Source organism: Chiroxiphia lanceolata, chromosome 1, assembly GCF_009829145.1.
Source record: "Chiroxiphia lanceolata isolate bChiLan1 chromosome 1, bChiLan1.pri, whole genome shotgun sequence".
NCBI classification, from domain to species: Eukaryota; Metazoa; Chordata; class Aves; order Passeriformes; family Pipridae; genus Chiroxiphia; species Chiroxiphia lanceolata.
In genome coordinates, this window is record NC_045637.1 from 105343941 (window position 1) to 105365670 (window position 21730).

Below are 21730 nucleotides of genomic sequence, written 5' to 3' on the forward strand. Positions count from 1 at the left end.
GAATACCTTTAATATATCCTTGTTTGTGAGGTCTGTTAAGCAGGGCAGCTGAAGACTAGGTACTAATTATAATGGTAAAACACATTTTTTTTCCTCTCCTGATGTTCTCAAATATTCTTGGAATGAAGCTGTAAAAGGAATATACTATCTACTAACTACTCATTTTCTTCCCATTGCTTCTTCAAGGAGTTGTTGTTCCGGTTTGAAACTAAGGACTGTTTTTGTTACTTTCATAAGTGAATTAATTTAGTGGATAATTTTGTTGGTCAAGTTTGATTTGTGGATTAATATAACAGTTTGATAACTCAGAATATTTGACACTGGTTAGGATGAGGTTTTCATCTACTATGAAGATAACAATGCATTTTGCATCCTATACCATGTGCACATGTTCAAAAGTTGTGCTTAAAAGATTACTCTCATTTCAAATGCAGTAACTGTAACATATTTGCTCAGTCTTTGTGTACAGCAAGTCCAGTAGATTGATGGACTTTTATTTCAGGAAGTTCTGCCTATTGAACAGCTTAGTTTGGAAAGCAGAGATGGATGAGTTTCAGCTGCAACTGCAATTGGTCTGAAGATCAGCCCTACTGAAAGGATGCTAGGTCTTGTGCAGTGGGCACTTCAGTCTTCCCTCATCCTCTTTTGTCCTTTTCCTCCCTTCCCATCCCCTGTTTTTTTTTTCTCAGGGTATGAAATGGGTTCAATTTCATCCCTCTAATTTATAAGCAGAGGAGAACCATGCATACAAGCAAACTTGCCTTTAATCCTGTGTCTGCTATTGATTTTTCAGTCAAAATTGATTGGAGACGTAGAAGGTTTTATTGTGCCTTGGTCAAGTGCATCTGGAAAAGAATTAGAATAGTTATGCAATTCAAAATGTTTGTATCTCTATTACACCTGCACTGATTTTCTTTATTCAGTGTCTCTTTTTGTGAGACACTAGAGTCAATCTCTGAGTACAGGCCAGAGTTTGTACTTTAGGTGGGGTTTTTTTCCCCTTCATTTCAGTGGGAGGAGAAAGACGTTGATTATTCCAGGGCTTTTCTAGACCTGAGAATACTGAGGTGAACCAAAAATCTTTCCTCTCAACAGTGGTTACCAAGGTTGTCATCCTTCCTTTTTCTATTTAAAATTTATTTGTGCTTTTGATTGCAGGATGCGGGGTTTTTGGTCAGTTTTTTTGTCAGATCAGATGATCATCTGTTTCTTTCTTGTGTGTTTTGTTGTTCTGGTGTTTGGGCTTTTTTCCCTGTATGTGGGATTCTTGAAAATGAAATCTGGATGCTTTTCTGTTCCTTACCCAGATAACAAGTAATTTCTAGTACTGAAGTGCCTGATAGCTCCTACAGCAGTAACTAACATCATCTGACAGCCTGTATTACAAGCTAGCATAGAATTATATGCCAAGCATTGACTTCATGCAGAAAAGAGAAATAGTCAATAAAATTAACTAGATTTCTCAGAATAATAGATCTAACAGCACTACTAATGTGAGTGGAGGGCCTGTGTGCCCTATTTCTAGTTTAGTGACAATTAGTTTATAGGCTGTGAGCCACAGGACTACCTTGTTAAAGTCAATGTTAGAGCAGTATGTATAGACAGAACATCTCTCAGCAGCATTTAGTCTATTTGGAGGAAACTTCAGTTAGACTGTCCAAGAGAGGACTGCGTTTGTGTGTAGCAAGTTGCCAGTTTCTGTTCTGAATTGTTAGTTGAAGACCTATTACTTTGTTTACTAGAATTATTCTTACTTAATTTATTTATATTGCTGTAAGTCACTTGTCTTTATGGCCATCTCTTCTTAATGCCACCTGGCAATGATAAAATAGTCATACATCTTGTGTTATTTTCTTTTTTTTTTTTTTTTTTTTTTTTTTGCCAGAAGGTGATGCCTGTTTTTCAGACTAATCTTATGGTGAGCCTGCAGTTTATTTTCCTGAGGCCTCGTGGTATGAGAGGATGAATTAGGATTTATTTACATTTGTATTTAAACTCTGCAGTGGAGAGGACGAAAGGATTTTGTTAATTTTCTTGTTTTATGTATCTTAAGCAGATTCGCAGACCAATTACTAGACTGTCAGAAAACTTTCCTGCGCTATTAAAGTAGCATAATTTTTCACAGTGACTTAGACAAAAAAAATTAGTAACTTCCTAAAATACTTATTTTTTTTGTCCAAGCACACGTCAAGTTACCAATTTTCAGATATGAGTGGTGAATGGAAAGATCAGTGTTGTGCTTCTGTTTTGTATGTGTGTACTTTTTTTGAAATGCCAAAATTACCATTTTTTACATAAACTCGGTTTAATATTTAAAGAAAATTCAATTGGGAAAACTAAGACTGTTTAAAGATTCCAAATGCCATTAATTTACAACAAGTAAGATTTTTCTTTACATGAAGATATCTTAAAATCTTTTCATTGATAAGGATAGTTTACTATACTGTGGAAAGTGTGGTGTGGTTGTTTTGCTAAGACATAAAATGCAGTGTCCAGATTGCAGTGTCTGGATTGGCTTTCAGGGTCTTTCTAATGTGTACATAAAGATTACCAGTGATACATTTGAGTAGTTGTTTGGCACAATTATCATATAGCTCTTATATGAAAATTTGAAGTAAAATGACTGAATTTACTATGACTTAAAATTTGCTCAAGTCACCTGTAAATTGGATTTTACAAATGTGTTTCTTATATTATTCTGTTATTAGCCATCCTTAGTAATTATTTTCAAAATAATTTTTCGAAGTATTTTAAGGTTAGGTAAAGGTTAGGCTGTTCTTTTACATTTCATTATTTTATGAAATCCTTGTTTCAAAATTTGCTTATTGTGATTCAATTTTTTTTACTTATTTACTTATTTTAACAAAGAGGTAGTTACTGATTATCCATTGGACCAAATGTAACTAACTGTACATCACAAAAGGTTACTGTAATTGTTTTGTAAGGTGGGATTTTTTTTTTTCTCAGATATTGGCAAGTGGTAAAGGAAAATGCTGTGTTAAACATTAAATAATTAAGTGTAGTATGCTTACATTTTAAAAATACCAGATGACTCAGGATAATCTGTCTGTTCATAAAATAGAATGTATAAATATAGTTACCAATTTTTTTGCTTCTGGATAGGTTCAGCACCAGTAGCACATGTTGCCCAGTCAAAACCATGAAGCCCTTCTCTTGGCATCCATTTGTAGTTGCTTCTATTGCAATCCTTTTCCTAGTGGCTTTCACTTGAATTCCTGTATTTTAGTAGGATTTTTACTCAGCACATGCATATTAAAACTGCGAAAATCCTTATTTTCTAATTACATGAGTCTGTTGTTACCAGGCAGCATGGTATGTTCTTGTGGGGTTTTTTTTGTCTGAACAGATTATTATGCTTTTTCTCATACTGAGAAGATACTGAGGTGTTAGGTGGTTGTTTTTTTTTTAATCTTGGAAACTTCCACTTTCTCTTGAGTTTGTCAGTCTAAGACATCCTTTCACTTCAATGTCAGATTGTTTAGGGTCACTTTGGTGCATCAAAGCAGCTTCTGCTGTCTGCTAGTATTAGTCTTGCTTACTTTCAATACCCGATTTCGTGGCATTTATCATGTGCCAGTTAGGGCTTGTGTGGAACAGGAAGGTAGAAGTAAATGTATTTGTTTGCATGTTTGAAGGGTACATAACATGCCTTTACATGTGTGGAAAAGTAGGTATCACTGTATAGATTTGTGTGTAGTTACAAAAATGGCAGCTTCAGTTTGAAAGAAGGGCAGAATATGTTTATATTAATCATTTCCCTTTATGTCCTCTTCCACAGTGATCGCTTGCTGTTCTACTTTGCTTTTTATAGTAACCAATAATATTCTGTACAAAACCAACCTCTGTCAATGCAACGAAAGCTAAATATAAAAGCAACCTCAGTTACAGTGGATCTTACATTTCCTGGCATTAAGACTGTACACTTTGTTTATTCATTTGGCTTTGAAAATTTGTGTTTCTCTTGTAACTCAGTGCTTCTCTGTGATTCTTTTGAGTTTATGCCATGAAGAGGGAAACAAGAAGTTATCTGTTAGTCTTCAGATGGCTTTTGCTGGAAGTTTCTCTGATCTCAGACTTGTAGAAATGTGTCTGAGCTGAGTTATGCCTGGATTTTCTTAGCAGCTGCACAGCTGATGCTGTAATAGCTCCTTCAGTCTCTGCCGCAGTCCTTCCCTGACTAAAATGGTTTGACTGAAATGGAATGGTTGAACAGCAATTGTATCAAATCTAAATACTTAGATGTATCAATTAAGTCTAGAGACTTAATTGCTTTGTAACACAAGTGGTGAATGTGTGGGGTTGGGGAAGGGATCTTAATTTGTTTCTTTGTTTGTTTTCTTTGAACTGTTTTGTGGAGGTAACCCTTCCTTACTGAATGATGAACTGAACATACATAAAATCTCTTGATGATACCTTCTTGAAAAGAATGAAGGTTTCTGGGTTTTTTGTTTTACTGCTGCTCCTCACAAAGCTAAAGTGAGTGTTTAAAGCACTAGTTCTGAAGATTGATTGCTTTCTGACAACCTTATAATTTCAAGAACTTTTGCAAAATTCCTTAGTCTATTTGGCTTATGAAACATTAAAGTCATGTAGGTATGTCTCTTAGCAGCTTTACTTATGCCTGAAGTGGCTTTGTGAGATTCACACAGCCTCATCTTCTGGATTTCAACAGAAGTTGAGTGGCTTTAATTTAAAGAAAATATGTAAAGCTGTTCTTTAGTAAATATAATAGGCTGTATTGTTTGTATGAGAAGTGGTTTTACAAGAATACAAAACTTCCATAATCGTTCCTAGCAATTTTCTTATCAGTATTTTCAGTAACTTTCTGTATGGTGTTCTTGCATGCCTTTGGTGTGATCTAGGAAAAATACAAATTTTTCACAGAAGTGGAACTAATTTCAACTTAGTCCTGTAGGCCAGCCATTGAACATAGAGCATAGAGTTAATTATTGCTTAAGATCTGTGAAATAGCAAATTTATGTCTAAAACTGATGTTTATAATAAAGAGACTAGACATAAAAACAGAGAAATTTTGGTAGAGCGTTCAGCTTTTGTTGTTGTTGTTGTGGGCTTCCTCCTTTTAAAAAGCTTTGTTGTCATTTCTCTCTGCACTATAGTTTGTGCTATGTTGTGTTAATTCTGCTTCCCTTTCAGTTCCTTCAGTTTTACATTTCTGTTCCTCAACAGACTTCTTCCAGTTATATGAATTTTTCATAGGAAAATGGAAAAACTGTGGGGACCCAGCTGTACTGCTGAAAGAGGAATCAGTTATTACCTCAGCAGAACTGTTTTCTTTTTTAAAAATTTAAGACTAAGGACTCGTGCAAAACTGAGTAATTTGCACCCATCAGTGTAAAGTCTGACTGCTTTCCTGTTGTGTGTTGAATTGCAAAACTGATAATTTTCCTCATATAATTTCTTTTTGCAGTTGCTCTTGGACAAAATTAAAAAAAAAAAACTGTATGGAGTACTTTGGTACTTTTCTGGGGAGGAGAGCAGGTTAGAGCTGAGCATGGCGTGCTCAAGCTTGTGTTTTGATGGCATACTTGCCCAAAAAATATATGGACTGTTACTGAGAGAGCCTGTTTCACTTCCCTTGTGTGGACACAAGTTCAGATCTACTGAGCAAAGGATCTGAGAACAGGGACAACAGTTAGTTGTAGTGGTGGTTACTTCCCTAGTCCAGATGGCTGATGGCCTGCATGAGCTCTCATGCTACTGAAAAAGCAGGTGCCAAGGAAGCTCTCCAGGTGGGTTGTGGAAATGGTCTTATACAAGATGGCTTGGAGGCATGGGATTTTTTTTCCCCTTTGCTCTGCCCACCTTTAGAAACTGAGCCAAGGAAGTCAAAAGTAGTGTAAATTATACTGATGACAAAGGTGGTAAAATTAATTTGTCTTTGGCTATTTTTTGTATCCCATTTCGAAGAGTTTTATAGGAGAATAACATTCTGAAATAGATTTTTCATCTTGGACAGCACAATGCTGAATCATTTAATAAACTTCCTTGCAGTCTTCTTCCTTAAATTTTAATTTAGATAAGTAAATGTAATTTCTCCTTCACTGTAAGAAAGGTTTAGAGGTTAGAGGACATTGATCTCAATCTGTTCCTCCTATAGATGGTTTGTCTGCTGGGCCAAATCTGAAGTTCAGCAACCAGAAGCTTGGGGACCAGCACGGCTTCACTGTGGTGCAAACTATTCTACTGATGAATTTACTTCTCTGCTTATTGTAGTTGGAAATTGCTATACAGCATTGTGCAAACACCCACAAAAAAGTTTCCTGATAGCTGTTTGTGTAACATAAAAAGCATTGAGGGGATTATTTTGCCTTCTGCAACCAAGAATTCTTCTCATAGTGTTCCCCTTGTTATTCTGAGATGGACTGTCATATACTTTGTTGTAACAGCACAAATCTGATTTTGTTTTGAATATGTCAATCTTTCTGTCAGTGACTGGCTTTAGCAGATGGGGACACAGATTGTAAACAAAGTGTGAGAGAGCATTCTTTTAGATGTAGTATGTCAAAGAGTTATTTACACTTGCAAACAGCCTTCTGCACAGGCAAACTAACTTCAGTGTGACTTGTACAGAACAACTATATTAGAGAATTTCAAAAGTGCTGCCTTGAACCCTTTGGCTAGCAAGTCTCAAGCCGGAATAAAAGACAGAGATGGGCATTACTGATATTACTTTTGTTCAGCTCAGAGTTGATTACTGTCAGGAATGGACAGAAAGTCTCAATCTCTCTCAGTATTTACTTTACAAGAAATCCTGAGTTTTAATAGTAAAATGTATGGAGTTAGGAAAAGGCTTATGCCTTCTAACCTTGGTCTTTATTTTTCTGAAGGTTGTTGTGATTGTTTGTAGAGGTGAACAGAAGGAATATTTTCATCAGGCACTACTCTCAAAGCTGCAAGAATTACACATCATCTAGACAGTCTTCATATTTTTAGGCTTGCTCAAAGCCACTTGGGATAGGAGACTTAGAGGAAGAAGGAGACAAGTCTGTCAATTAGGTATTTATGAATCAACCCTAAGTTCCTTGCATCATGATGGAGAGGTTTTCCATTTTAGATAAATTTATAGTAACTCCTTTAAAATTAAACTATGAGATAAGCCCTGCTTTTCTTGTTTCTGGAAAGAAAGTAAGTTGCTTATCTAGAAAAGAATTGTTGTGCTGTGTGGTGTTCCTCACTTGAACAGGGAATTCTGAAGTCAAAGTGTAGATGGTAATAGTAGCAACAGTACCAGGGAATTTGAACAAACAAATGATTAGGAGGTAGAAGAAATCATTAATGTCCAGGAAATCAGTGGCTGATAGAGATAAGGGGCTAATTAAAAGTTCTCTTGCTTCAATTCAACACAGATGAAGTCTTTATGTTACTGGTTGATACCATTGGAAATTTAGTTTTTTGGCACCTGGATGAGATAACAGATAGGAAATGAAAATATGCTTTATGTTTTCAGAAAGGGTTAATCTTAGGCAAAGGGCATTGCTTCTTTGCACAGAATGCAATGGCTTTCTGAACAAGTATGTGAATACAGACCATGAGCAGGCTTTCCTTCCAGTTTGATATGAAGACTGTGGGCCTTGTTCCTGATGGCATGCAAGATACTCTGATCATTAAACCCAGTTTAAGGGTATGATTTGTCTATGAAGCTTTTTTTAAAGTTAATTACAGGAAGGTTAACTGGATACTGAGAAATTTTTTTATTTGAGTTTACTATTTATTAAAAGCAACTCTGTTCACAGTGACTGTAATGTGTCATATATCTGGGGTTTATAGTTCCCTTGGGATTTGGTTGTGCTGATGTCTTCCACTACATTCTGATGGAGTTTCTGAAAGGAAAGATAAAAGTCAACTCTCTATTAATTTCATAATATGTGGTGTACTGTGGAAGAAACCTGTCTGGTGGTTAAAGCTGGGTCCACTTGTGCTAAACACAAGTTAAAACCAAATTAAACCTTCTGGATTGGTTAATACAGTGTTCTCTAAACATGAGATGTGATTCAAAAGCCTACCCTTAGACTGTCAGTAGAAGCATGAGTGCTCAGTAGCTTTGTTCCTGTTGGCTGATTGTTTGCCATGTGAGTCATTAGGGTGATTTTTGTTGTCAGATCTGAGTCCTCATCAAGTTCTTTTAGGTGCTACCCAGCTAATTTATTTTTCTTGCATGTGGAGTGATTTCTTTCAGGATGCGTTCTTATTTGAAGTATTTTGGGCAATGTGACTTCCACTTACTACTTGGAAAGAATTCTGAATATTTGAATGTTTTAGGTCAGAAAACTGAATGTTTTCTTGAAATGTTATATTAACAGTTCCAGGCTGTATTAGTGTAAGAGGAAAAATTATTGCTACCACTTCTTAGGGTTGTTTGCTGTCTTTGTGAAGCCTGGCTTAAAGGTGTGAAGAGAAAACTTCCTACCCTGGTATGGTCCTCAGATTTTTCAGGTAAACAGCAATGAAGTTGCAGCAAGAAGTCCGAGGGTAATCAAGAGACATTTCAGGGCCTTGGGATGACTGGTTAAGAGTTCAGGAGTACAAGTACTTTTCTCCTCTCTCCTTCAGTTGCAAGGAATAAGAGAAGAAACAGGAAAAGCTGGCAGATCAATACCTTGGCTCCAAACCCAGTGTCATTGACAGAATTTTGATTTTCTTTTTTTTTTTTTTTCATCTTGGGTTGGTTTATACGACACCAGGCCTGTTGGCAACAAACAGGGTACAGCTGTCTCAAAGGGGGGAAAGTATCTTTGCATAGCAGGGCTCATTGAGAGAGCTTTAAATGAAATTTGAAGGGGGAGAAGGATGAAACCAGGGGGCAGCACCAATGTTTAAGGGGTAGCATGCTAGTGAGATCCTTCAGTCTGCCATTTCAGTTGAGATAGGGGATAGAGATCCATGTGACAGCAAAGACAAAAGGGTCACTGATATGTTAGAAACCACAGAATTGCCTGGTTGCATAGGAATTAGGGCTTTTCACCCTGGATCACTCTGGGTTCAGTAATCCAAGTGCATCTGTGTCAATGCATGCAGCATGGGCAACAAACAGGCAGCCAGCCAGTCACAATTGTTCTTCCCCAGGGCTCAGTACCAGCACCAGTTCAGTGTAATATCTTCATTGATGACTGAGATGAGGGAATCAAATACACCCTCAGTCAGTTTGCACAGGACACCAAGTTAGGTGAGAGTGTTGTTCTGCTGGAGGGTAGGAAGCCTCTGCAGAGGGATCTGGACAGGCTGGATCAATGGGCCAAGGCCAGTGGTATGAGGTTCAACAAGGAGAAGTGCTGGGTCCTGCACTTCAGTCACAACAACCCCAGGCAGCGCTACAGTTTGGGGGAAGAATGGCTGGAAAGCTGCCCAGCAGAAAGGGACCTGGGGGTTCTGGTTGAGAACTGACTGAACATGAGCCAGCAGTGTGCCCAGGTGACAAGAAGGCCAATGGCATCCTGGCCTGTATCAGCAATAGTGGGGCCAGCAGGACCAGGGCAATGATTGTCCCTCTGTACTTGGCACTGGTGAAGCCGAAGCTCAAATCCTGTGTTCAGTTTTGGTCCCCTCGCTACACAAAAGACTTTAAGGTGCTGGAGCATGTCCAGAGAAGGGCAACAGAGTTGGTGACAGATCTAGAGCACAAGTCCTGTGAGGAGCAGCTGGTGGAATCAGTGTCTCTGAAGGTATGTAAAAGACCCATAGACGTGCTGATTAGTGGTTTAGTGGTGGACTTGGATGCACCAGGTTAGTGGTTTGACTCATCTTAGAGGTCTTTTCTTACCTAAGCAATTCTATGAGTCTGTGATCTTACACTTAAATTTTGGGATTATACTTGTAGGCTAAAATTGGGTTCCATTATTTATTTATTAATCTTTATTTACTAATCTTTTAAATGTACGTTTCTCACCAGTACTGCTTTCCAGGTTTGTACCCTGTCTGCCAGTGTTAAGTGGACAAATCTTTTATAAAGGATTGTGTTTGAAAGAATGCAAAAATATTCTCTGTTTTCAACTACTGAACGTTGCTTGAGGGTTAGTGTTGAAATTTCTTCCAGTTCAAATGAAAGCTTATGTATTTGTAGAAGGCCAATATAATACATCAAATAAATTCCATTTAAATGTTGAAAATAACCTTATCAGCAAATTCCACTGCTTTGTTTTCTTGGTGATTTTGTTAAGTAAGTGTTAGGTAAATTTGATGTTGAGGTTAGTACTTGCAGTGCTCTCAGCAGTTTTACAGATTTCTACTGCAGATAACTCTGCTGAAAATTATTTGATTTTCTTAGCTTTGGTATGATTTGCTGTGACCTAATGCATCTTGTGATGTATTATGTTTAAGTCATATAAGTAACAGCTTATTGAAATGAACGTAGTTTTTCATTTTATTTTTAATGTCTTACACTGGTACATATGTGTTCCTTAACGCTCCTGTCAGTCATGTTTATAACTACTGTACCAGTGTACACCAGTCTAATCAAGCACGGGGAGCTGGAGTACCTCCTTCTAAATCAAAAAAGGGCCAGACACCTGGAGGTGCTCAGTTTGTTGGCTTGGAGTTGTACAAACGGCTAAAAGAATTTCTGAAGAACTACTTGACAAATCTCCTTAAGGTAAGATGGGACGTGAGATTGATCTGCACTTGTAGTAAGTAATAGGGGCTAGGTTGAGAAAAGCTTGTATCAACAAACCTAGAAGTGTATGCAGCCACTGGAAGCAAAAAAAAAAAAAAAAAAAAAAATCTTGAAATTTGCTTTTGTCTCCATTAGCCACTAGAATGTTTTATGGGCTTTACCTCAGTTGCTAAGTTGTACCTGTGAGCTGCTTTTCCCCATCAAGCCAAAACAGCATTCCTGTGTTTTAGAGAAGTACTGTTACATGCCATCTTAAGCTGTCTTGTATTTTAACATTATCCAGAATGTACTCATGGTTTTATTCCCTTGTCCATTCAGGCTGTAGGGGTCCACTTTGGAAAGACGCTTGAACTTTAAAATTTTATCTTTCCTTTTTTTTTTTTCTTAAGAAAAGGAAATATTATGCCATACCTGTTTTCTTGAATGTGGAGCTTCATTTACTACCGATTTACTTCATTACTACTTCTCTCCCATCCACACTCACTGGTTTCAGCTCCCCAAGGAGCAACAGTGGGAATGGGTGGTACATTTTATGGAGGTTGTCATGTTGAATGCATTACCATTGCACTGGCATGTTTTACCCGGTGCACCCATCAGTTGTCAGTGCTTGATTCTAACGTAGTGACCTCATGCTCTCTCCCACAGGAGGGACAGGAGTATCTTCTGGACCTTTGTCTATGCTGTGCATTTTTTTTCCCAGCATTTTAATTCCAAAATCTCATACTGGCTTTCTGCTTTATTAATGTAGAAGTAGATGTATTAACACTTATGTTTCCTATGAATACATTGCATGGTGTAGATTAATTATGCAGTCAGTTTGTACACCCTTATATATCTTGGTTTTACCTTGAAATTGCCCAACAGTACTGGTAAACTGTTGTTATTTTAGGATGGTGAAGATTTGATGGATGAGAGTGTGCTGAAATTCTACACTCAACAGTGGGAAGATTATAGGTTTTCAAGCAAAGTATTGAATGGGATATGTGCCTACCTCAATCGACATTGGGTTCGTCGTGAGTGCGATGAAGGTCGTAAAGGAATATATGAAATTTATTCAGTAAGTAGCTTTTTGAAGGGAGCAATTTATCTATTCCATCTGTCATGTTTGCATTATCATCCTGCAGGTTGCTGCTTGAATCTTGTAGGAAGTTCATAGAAGTTGAGCAAAGTGGAAATCTCCCTTCCTTCCATACTCCCACCCCAGTATATTTGTAAAAATTCCAAGGGTCTCAGCCTGTGAGATGTTCAGTCTGCCTTGTATGTATTGGGACTTGCAGTATTAGCCTGTTGAGGGTTGTCTGTCTGAATATTTACTGCTTATACTGCTGTCTGTGTGCATCAGTGTGGCCTTGTCATTCCATTTAGAATTCAGCCAAGTGTTTCAAATACCAAATGAAGAAGTAAATTGCAGTTTTTTTCTGATGACTTCAATACATCTCTTCAAATTTTTTAGCATTCAAGCTGCTAAGATTCAGTCAACATTTGGTTTGTAGTGTAAGTTATTTTGGTACAGTTCCGAAAGATTGATATGTGATCTTGATAAATTTTTTTGTAATGTAAATTAATATAAATAAGAGAAGAACTTAGCAGAAGTTCTGTATCTCAGAAAACTAAAAGTTTGTTGTTTGGGTTTTTTAGAAATGATAATTATTGTCCTTGCTGGTGTAGCATTAGGAAAGTGATGTACTGTTTTACTGCTTCACTAAAATAACTTTGCATATAGTAGAAAAACAGTTGGTATCCTTAGTTCCCTTCCTCTTAACTTTACTAGCCTAATGCTAAGGGACTGTGTCAAGAAAAAAAGCTGTATATTGTCAAAGTAATTTCCTGGCTTTGTTAGTTTTCATAGTTGGCAGTGGATCGCTGTCAGAAAAGGTAGAGTTAATAATAAAGCAAGTGGTAATTTAGGTGTGAAACAGTCTTGTTGATTGAGAAATGTGTGTGCCAAAATACAATAATTGTAAAAGTTCTGATTATTTAGCATACTGTATCAGCTTTCTTTAAGAAGTTATCCTGCATGTGTATGTGTATATGTAAATATTTTTATTCCATCTTTCACCTCCTTTCCTTTCCTTCTAGCTTGCCTTGGTGACCTGGAGAGACTGCTTATTCAGACCATTAAATAAGCAGGTATATATATAAATATATTATTATTATTATAGTGTTATTTTATTGGGTTAGTTTTATATATTGTTAGTAACTGCTTGAGAGAGAATTTGGAGGATGGGAGGGGCACAAATCCTGAAAATAAAAGGGAGCCTTCTGCTTCTCTTTTGTGATGTTAAAAAAGATAAATATTTGAGGGAATAGGCCTTTCTCTGTGTGTATGATTGAACCTTGATAACCAAGACTGTTCTGTTAATCTCTTTGCTGAGAGGACCCTTGTCTTTTTTTAAAAAAAAGCTAAGGAGACTCATTTTAAATGAAGTAGCAATTTTAGCTGTTTCTAAGCCATGCAGGAATCGGGGCTGATGACAGTCATGTCTTAAGGTTTGAGAGTCAAGATTTTATGAGAACAGATAGTGACAGGCAGGGATTTTGGTCTTTTCTGATGTTACTGTGAATTGTTAAATCTACACTGATGCCTGGGAGATTCGGGTCAACCAAATATTTTAAATTATTTAAATGAACACAATATAAAACCAGACCTTCCACCACAATTTTCAGGTATGTATGTATGTTGATTTGTGTAAAGAACAGGTGGTGAGTTCAGCTCTTGCCACAGTCGTCTTGTCTTTTAGGTATAAAACAAAAGAAGTTTGGCTTAGAAGGTGCTTTTTTGAAATTAAAAAAAAAAAAAAGGCAAAAAGACTAAGCACTTTAATACCCATATATATCTGACCATTAATCAGACTGTAATTATGTTATATAACTTGAAGGTGTAACATACTCTGTAGGAATTTCATGTGTTCAGATCTCCTTAAATGTTGTTTTCAAGGGGCTTGACTTGTCTTCAGTATAGGAATACACTCCTGATTAAATACTGTGCTTGATCTGCCAGCTACTTTTTCTGTGCTTGACTTACTTTTAATTCCTGTTTTCTAAGGTAACAAATGCGGTGTTGAAATTGATCGAAAAGGAAAGAAATGGTGAAACTATCAATACAAGGCTGATCAGTGGAGTTGTACAATCCTATGGTAAATGAGATTTCTTTAAGGTTCTATTATTTTCTTAAGAATAAGTAAATATAGGTACCCTATCAGAGCCTGGAAGTAACATCCCACCTCCTCAGATGACCAATAAAGATTTTTTTTTTTATAGTAACTTAAATACAGTTATGTATTTTTTAACTTCATATTTGTACTGACACTTGGTACAATTACAGTTGGTCATACCATATTTGTAATACTTGAAAGTGCAACCGATGGACAAGAGTGTTCATTGTTTACAAATCTGTTATTTAGAACCTAAATCTGGAAGGGGAGAAGTATAGTAGTTTACAAAGCAGAGTGGGGTTGTTTTTTCCCATTTGCATGATATTGAGAATTTTGCCATCCAGATTATAGGTTTCATTAATAAAAACAAAAGCATATAATCTGGAACTCTAAGAAGGGGGAGGGAAATTTGAACTAACTTTTGAGGTTGCAGAGTTTTCCAAATCCTATAATCCGTTTAAGAAATGTATCCAAAAATGAAGTTTGCGTGAGTAATGTCTTGTGTTGGTTATTGTGTAAGTGCAAAATCAATGTGTATTTTTAAAAGTTTTTAAAAGTGGCATTAATACAGTCCCAATCCATTACCTTCATCTAAGAAGGAGTGTACATCGTTTATTTGCAAGAGACCACTTCATAAAAAACAATTTTGTCATTACTTGGGTTTTTTTGTTTTTGGGTTTTTTTTCATGTAGTGGAACTGGGGCTGAATGAAGATGATGCATTTGCAAAAGGACCTACACTAACTGTCTATAAAGAATCCTTTGAATCTCAGTTTCTTGCTGACACAGAGAGATTTTATACACGGGAAAGTACTGAATTCTTGCAACAGAACCCAGTCACAGAGTACATGAAGAAGGTAAGTTACTTAATCAGCTTTGTGATTATTTTTTTTCCAGGTACAGATATTTTTTAGAGGTAAAATAATATAAATTCTAGGCTTTTGTTATCAATTTCTTAAAATGCTGGTTTTTTGACAGGAAGAGTTAGCTCTTTTTCCCTGTAGTGATTTGCTTCTGTGTTTATCTGGTCTGAAGTTTGTCTCCTTTGCTGCATTTCAGGAAGTACAGTGGAAGTTTGAAACATTCTTAATGGGCAAAACAGAAGAGAATGTTAAAATAAATTCACATTTTGTTAGACTTCAAGACACTAAAACAGTAATTTTGCTTTAAACCTACAGGTTTACTGTTCCTGTACAGGAACTGTGTGTTGGCACATTTATTGGAATCTCTTCCTGACCAAGCTGGCCAAGGAAATAGATCATTAATGAACTTTAATTCTCTCAGAATATTTCATTGTAATGAACCTTACGCAGTTACTTCTGATCAACAGAGACCAGATTTAAAGTCTTGACTAGTCTCTGCTTTTGGGAATCCCAGACAGAGCAACTAAGAGCAAACAGGATAAACATTGACTATTTCTAGCCTGGTTATTGGATCAGTCTTACTGAATGTGAAATAGATAGGTCATCTTCCGTCTTGGACATGTGCTGCTTTATATATTTTTCTCAGCACATTTCTTTACTTTCTGAATTGCTGCTTGTTTTTTCCCTTTCAGCTTAGTTAAAAAATAAGAGTTTTTTGAGTATGTGATACGCAGATACACATCCCTCCATGCAATATCTTTTGTGTAATGCTTTTTACCACAGAACACATCCTCTCTTGACTCTTGGCATTAAAGTCAATGAATTACCCAAGGGGAAAAAGTGGGAGAGTCCTTGATATAACATAGTAAAATGAATCATGCCTTTAGTCTGTTGGGATAGTTGCCCAGTAATTAGCCAACCTACCTATGTTTACTTTTCTGTTGTTGAATTAATTATTTTTTGCGACTTCCATTTTAATTTCTTGTCTTAACTTTCATCCTAATATACGTGTAAAAAGGGAGTAAGGGAATTTCAATCATTCATAACCTGAATGACTGGCTCCTCCAGGCTTCCTTGGTACAGGACAGTAAAAAGCTGTCTGAAGGTCATTGCTATTTCAAGAACTGGAGATTAGTGGCAAGTAGAAATAACTTATTAGTACCCCAAACAATCCTCAAGTCTTCAAAAATCCGCAAAAGAGCAAATCACTGCTAGAAGCTGATGTTGAAGCTGAAAGCACTTATGAACTTGGCAGAAGGCAGGGCAGATCTTCAGCAAGAAAATGTGTAGCCTTAAGTCTCTGCTCAAATTAGTATAGTGGAGATGTATACAAGCTATTTGAGCAGTCTTGGCATCTCCTTATAGACTAGTGGTTATAAGATCTTAAAAGTAATCTGCTGGAAGCATGAACTGCAGACGGAGTAATCTGCTGTTAGTACGCTTACTTGACATTCTCCCTGAAGCACTGTACATTGAGTTCTGACTGGGCATAAATAGCATCAGAAAATAAAAAGAAACCTGTTGGAGTACCTTAGTGCACACCAGCATAACATCAGTGTTACCATGTTATAGTAGAATTGTGGTTGTTTCTTGTAGAATACTCAATGAAATCTTAATTAGGATTAGGATTTGTGTGCATAGTTATACAGGCAGACTTACTGAGTTTAGAAGGAATGTGAATTTTTCTTCTCAGGCCAGAACTCATGAGTAAAGCTGGCATAGCCTGATGTGCTGTAGGGAAAAAGGTCAGTATTTTTTAAGATTGTCCCTCGAAATATAGTCTGAAACTGAACTTTTGATCATTTTCACAACAGGTGAAAATATTTTGTGTAAACTAATTATTTTTCCCTTGTTTCTGAAATGTGACTTTAAAAGGAAGATGGAATTATAAGAACACAAAAAAAATGAGACCACAAGCAAACATGAAGTCAGAGTAAATATTTCTTTTCATAAAGGAGCTGAGAGTTTACTGTTAATGTTAAAAGTGATGGTCTAAGGATATTTTAAGAAGCAGCATTAGAAGCAGCAGAATTTCCTGAACTACAGAAGTACAGAATTACCTAAATACAAGATCAGTAGAACTACTAGTCTGATTCCAGTCCCTAGTGTTCATCAGAAAGATTTGCTGCTATTTGCTGTCAGTAAAGATGGTTACTCCATACTGGTAAGAAACTAGCAAGTACTCTGAAGCAGGAGCTTATATTCCTTCCCAAACTGTTGATTTCATTTCCTCTATTTTAATCAGTACTGGTTTAGCTCTAAGAGACAGTAATCCAGGACCATTTCTCAAGAGCTTAAGTGCAAAATCGTTACAGAAAGAAGTGAAGCTAACAGTGGCTGAGATTATTTAAAGCTGTCTACGTATGATGCAGTGGAATTGTTCCTTTTTTTTATTGTCCGTATTATGATCTTTCATGCTTAGTTGATATTCTGACATACTGGGAAACTGAATTAACCTGATGTCATTTTCTTGGGGACACTACTAATTTAAATAATTTGGACTGATAAGAGGGCATACACACTTTATCCCTAATAATATGCTGCAATTAGAGATGGCTTGTAAAGCAAATTTTTAACACTTTTCCAAACAAAATAGAGATAATTGTTATATAAACAATTTCAGTTTTACATTTTGGCATAGGTACTGTTCCTCAAGTGACATTTAAAATTTTAGTTTGCCAGGAAGATACGCATATGTAGCGTTTCATATGCCAAATTAAATGCTAGTATAATTTAAATTATTGTAGTTTATTGGGAAGCTTTTCTGTGTAAGAATGTAGATGAGATCATTCAAATAATTTGTCATAGGCATACTGTTAAATTGTAGTTTTCTGCCTTTTAGTTTTGTGGAGGCATGAAATACATTCATGTTTGTCTTAAACAAAACTACCCCTGTAGCTGGTGAGCTTTCTGATTCTAAAACTGCCAGCATCTCATGTCAGCAGCTTTCTCTTTTTCTGACAGCGGATTTCCATCTGTAAACTTCTTATTCAGAAGCAAGGGGAAAACAGTCTTGCTGTGATTCTCCCCCACCATTTAAACAGTACATAATATTATCATCAACATAAGCATCGATTCCAAACATATGTTATGATTTCCAGAAAAACAACTGCTTGAGTAGGTGGTCCATAACACCACATTAGTGAGAGGTTTGATTTTTTTATTGTTGTTTTCTAGATTGTTTTGCCATTTCTAGATTATTTTATCTGTTTTCTGCTGTTGGATTCGAGTTCTGCCTTCCATGCAGGTTTCATGTTTCCCTCTGTGTTCTGTAGGCTGAAGCTCGCCTTCTTGAGGAACAGCGTAGAGTTCAGGTATATCTCCATGAGAGCACACAAGATGAGTTAGCACGAAAATGTGAGCAAGTACTTATTGAAAAACATCTGGAGATATTTCATACAGAGTTTCAGAATTTGTTGGATGCTGACAAAAATGAAGGTAAGGAGATTCAAACATTGGTTTTAGGCTTAGAGCTCTCCTCCCTGATGATTTGTGAATAATGTAAAATCTGGTGCTGGCTAAATATGATTTGTTCAGGAATTAGATTAAGAGAAAAGATAGTCACTAAACTGATTGACAAACAGGTTTTGATTAAATTGGGATGTCTGATAATATTGCTTCAAGGAACCTATGCCAATCCCAAATATTAAGGCAGAACATCACTAGTTTGATTTCTATTAACATGGCTGGAAGAGCTTCAGGAGCACTGGGGCCATCCTTCGAGCAGGAGCCGAAGTTTGTGTGAGAGAGATGGGAGATGAAAAACAGATCATTGCTCTTCCCAGCTGTTTCAGTTTAATCCATGGATCTTTCTGAGTCATCAGTGAGAATTTTAAAATCTTAAGTATTTAGAATTATGTATAGGAAATGTGAAAAGAGGAATAGAAGCAAATAAGTAGCTTTTAAAACAGACTATATAAAGGACATAAAACCCCATATCAGCACAAGGAAAGGGTGGAAATTACTAATTGATGAGTTAATTTTAGCTGTGAAAATGAGTCTTAAGTGTTACTAATGGATCGAGTTTATACCATCATTGAGAATACATAGAATAAAGACTTCTTCAGCGGTTCCTCTAACGAAAGTGAAGATTATTAGAGTTTAGGTATCTTTAAGGAATTGTCAGTTGTATTGCTTTTTATGAGTTTCTTCGGAAGTTAATACATAGCACAAAGTAAGTCAGAACTAGGGGCAGGTAATTCCTGTGGATCGTGCAGATGATAAGGGTGAGTAATGTTTCTGATTTTCCAGTTGGGGAATTAATTAAATCTATATTTGAAGTCAGAGTAAGGCTCTGTAGCTGAAATACTGCTTTTAAGGGTTTAAGAGATACTATGATTAAGTTACTAATGATGATACTATTCACTTGAAAGTTTTGGATTGCAACTGTGACTGTCTCATTATATATCAGTCTCAAAATAGCAACTATGAATTATTACTGTAATAGTCATGTTGATAACTAAGAGATGATTCAAAACTGAAGAGGGCAATTCAGCATGATTAGTAGGTCAAAGCTAGCTGATTCAAATATAAATATTCTGTACTAGTATTTAAGAGTCAAATGTTTATGTTTGTAAATATTTACTTTCTAATTGGAATAAATGACTTTATAAATGACTTCTGACAATCGAAGTAGTAGTAGAATAAGCAAGAAAGGGGGTTTTTTGGACTCAGGAGGCCTTCACAGGCTTTTTTTTCCCCTTTTATCACGTTCATGGATTATGTGAGCCTTTAATACAGTCACTTACTGTAGTGATGCAATTCTGTAAGTTTGTCAGGGTGAAAAAAAAGAAAAGGAGTATCTTGTGTCTTGGGCACTGTCTAGTTGTATGTCTTTGGTTTTACTTTCATTTAGGTTATTTCTAAGATAAATTAGATCTTTTAAAACACTTGATTTTCTTCTTCTTTTTCAAAATATTTTCTTTTCTCTTATCGGGCTTCACTTGTGCAAATTACAGTAGTTCCCTGCCCCTTTTCTGAGTTTCACGAAGCCTGAAGATTAGAAACATTTATTTTGAAAGATTGTCTGATAATTCATTCTTTAATCGCTCTAATCAGTTCATTCTCAAATTTATGATATGCTAACATAGCCTTTTATAGACTATCCTAAACTTACAATAAAAACTTCTTGCTCTCGATTAAAATATATATTGCTTTGCTCTTGAAAGCACACACTGGTTTTGAGTGTGTACTCACATGTCACTCCCATGTGAACTGTGCTTAAGCATATCGTATTACAGGCCACTCCTGTTGGTGTTCTGTAACTTTTTAATCTCATTGTGCAACTGATAAAGTGGTTATAAAGGTTGTGGGACACATTCATCACGTATCACCTGTTCACATCAGTATGATCCCTATAGGAAATAATTATGTTTATTGGGAGCAGACTGTAACAATGTAGGTGGAGTCATTGTGCAAATCTTCCTTGAGGCTTTGTAGCATCTCTTCCTTATTTCACCTTACATAGACATCCTGATAGACCAACCTGTGAATCCTTGCTTGTAGATAGATCTGGCAGCAGCTTATTATACCTGTGCATGGCATTATTTTCCTATCTTTTTTCTAAAATTCTGTACAGTATTCTTATGTTCTTATAAAAAAGGTTAACATCAGGTTGCAATCATGGTTTTCGTAGAAAAAAAAAAAGTTTCCTTTTCTAATCCAAAAGTTTGACAAAGTTCTAAGCAACAGAAAATGTTACACAGAAACTGATCTAAATTGAGATGTCATCGCTTCTGTATTAGAAGGCATCAAACTGTGTGTTGTATTTCAGAGTTATAGCTCCAGCTTCTTTATTGCTCCGTTTTGTTTAATCTGATAATCCTCATGTGGTAACAAATTGCTCATAAGCCCTTCAGAGAAGTCCTTACACTTTAGAAGAGCTTGATGCAGCCGACAACCTTAAGATGGAATTGACAAGGTGAAATATCCTCATTAGTGTACAGTAAATAATCTGATTGTTTACTGTTTCACTTGAGTGCCTGTTCAGTGAGGGCAAGATTGCAAGAAGATAACTAGTGGGTTTACGTACCTGGTTTACAGTCATATTAAAGTTTGCTTTTTATTTTAAAGTGTTCTGCACTCAGAAAGTACAAAGCATCTACCCTGTTGAAACTGAATAATAAAACCAAAACCCTCTTCAATATTAGACTTTCCAGAATTACCAATTGATTTGGAAAGTCTTAGCTGAAAACTGGTGAGATTTTAATGTGATATTTTAACATATGTGAAATGACATCCAATTTATTTTTACCTTTATTAGTTTTGTTCTGTGGTAATACTTTTCATAACCTCTTTTTTCTTTCAGGTGCAATTATTTCTACAGATAATCAGTTTGGTTGGTTTTTTTTTTTAAGAAATGTTTTTTATTAACAATGCTTTATTGAGAGAAATCTGATTTATGATGTTTCAGTTTATCTGCTAAGGTCATATCAAGACATAACATTTTGCCTTAAATTTCCAACCATTACCACCGATGCTGCCCAAAGTAAAAGTGTTAATATACAGAGGGCTACAGGTAGTGTTAGATCTCTGAGAACTGTCCTGTTCAGATTAAGATTTAAAGGACAGTGGTCAGCTGGAGAATGTTGTACTTGTAGTGCAGCCAGCAGTAATGCTAATAACAGTCTCTAATTCATGGTAACACTTCAGAATGTTGTGTAAATAAGGGCATTTTAACAATCATTGCTAGACAGTGGATGTTTAACTCCTATTGGCAGCTTGTAAATGAGGAATGGGAATCATAGCCAGTGCAAATGGGAATTGTTAAATTTCCTCTTTTTTTTTTTTTTTTTCTCCTTTTCCAGACTTGGGTCGCATGTATAACCTTGTATCTCGAATCCAGGATGGCCTTGGAGAGCTGAAAAAGCTTTTGGAAACCCACATTCATAATCAGGGTCTAGCTGCAATTGAGAAATGTGGAGAAGCTGCTCTAAATGCAAGTATCCCATCAAACTAAATCTGTGTGCAGTTGCTGCCAGTTTTACATTAGAGGATGGTGAATGCTTTCTGATAAAATTTCCAGTTTGCTTATGTTTTCCCTCTCACTAATTTAATTTGTAGGTA

At 36.2% G+C, this 21730-nt stretch overlaps 1 protein-coding gene across 1 annotated transcript in view; it reads left to right on the top strand.

Moving 5' to 3' along the window:
• The window catches only part of CUL1 (cullin 1), a 52592-nt gene that overhangs the window by 17186 nt on the left and 13676 nt on the right, over positions 1-21730 (top strand). The window contains exons 3-9 of the mRNA XM_032688776.1: positions 10453-10627; positions 11538-11705; positions 12728-12778; positions 13695-13785; positions 14496-14659; positions 17941-18103; positions 21472-21602. Of these exons, the coding sequence (XP_032544667.1) occupies positions 10453-10627; positions 11538-11705; positions 12728-12778; positions 13695-13785; positions 14496-14659; positions 17941-18103; positions 21472-21602 (943 nt within the window). The remainder of the gene's footprint in view (positions 1-10452; positions 10628-11537; positions 11706-12727; positions 12779-13694; positions 13786-14495; positions 14660-17940; positions 18104-21471; positions 21603-21730) is intronic.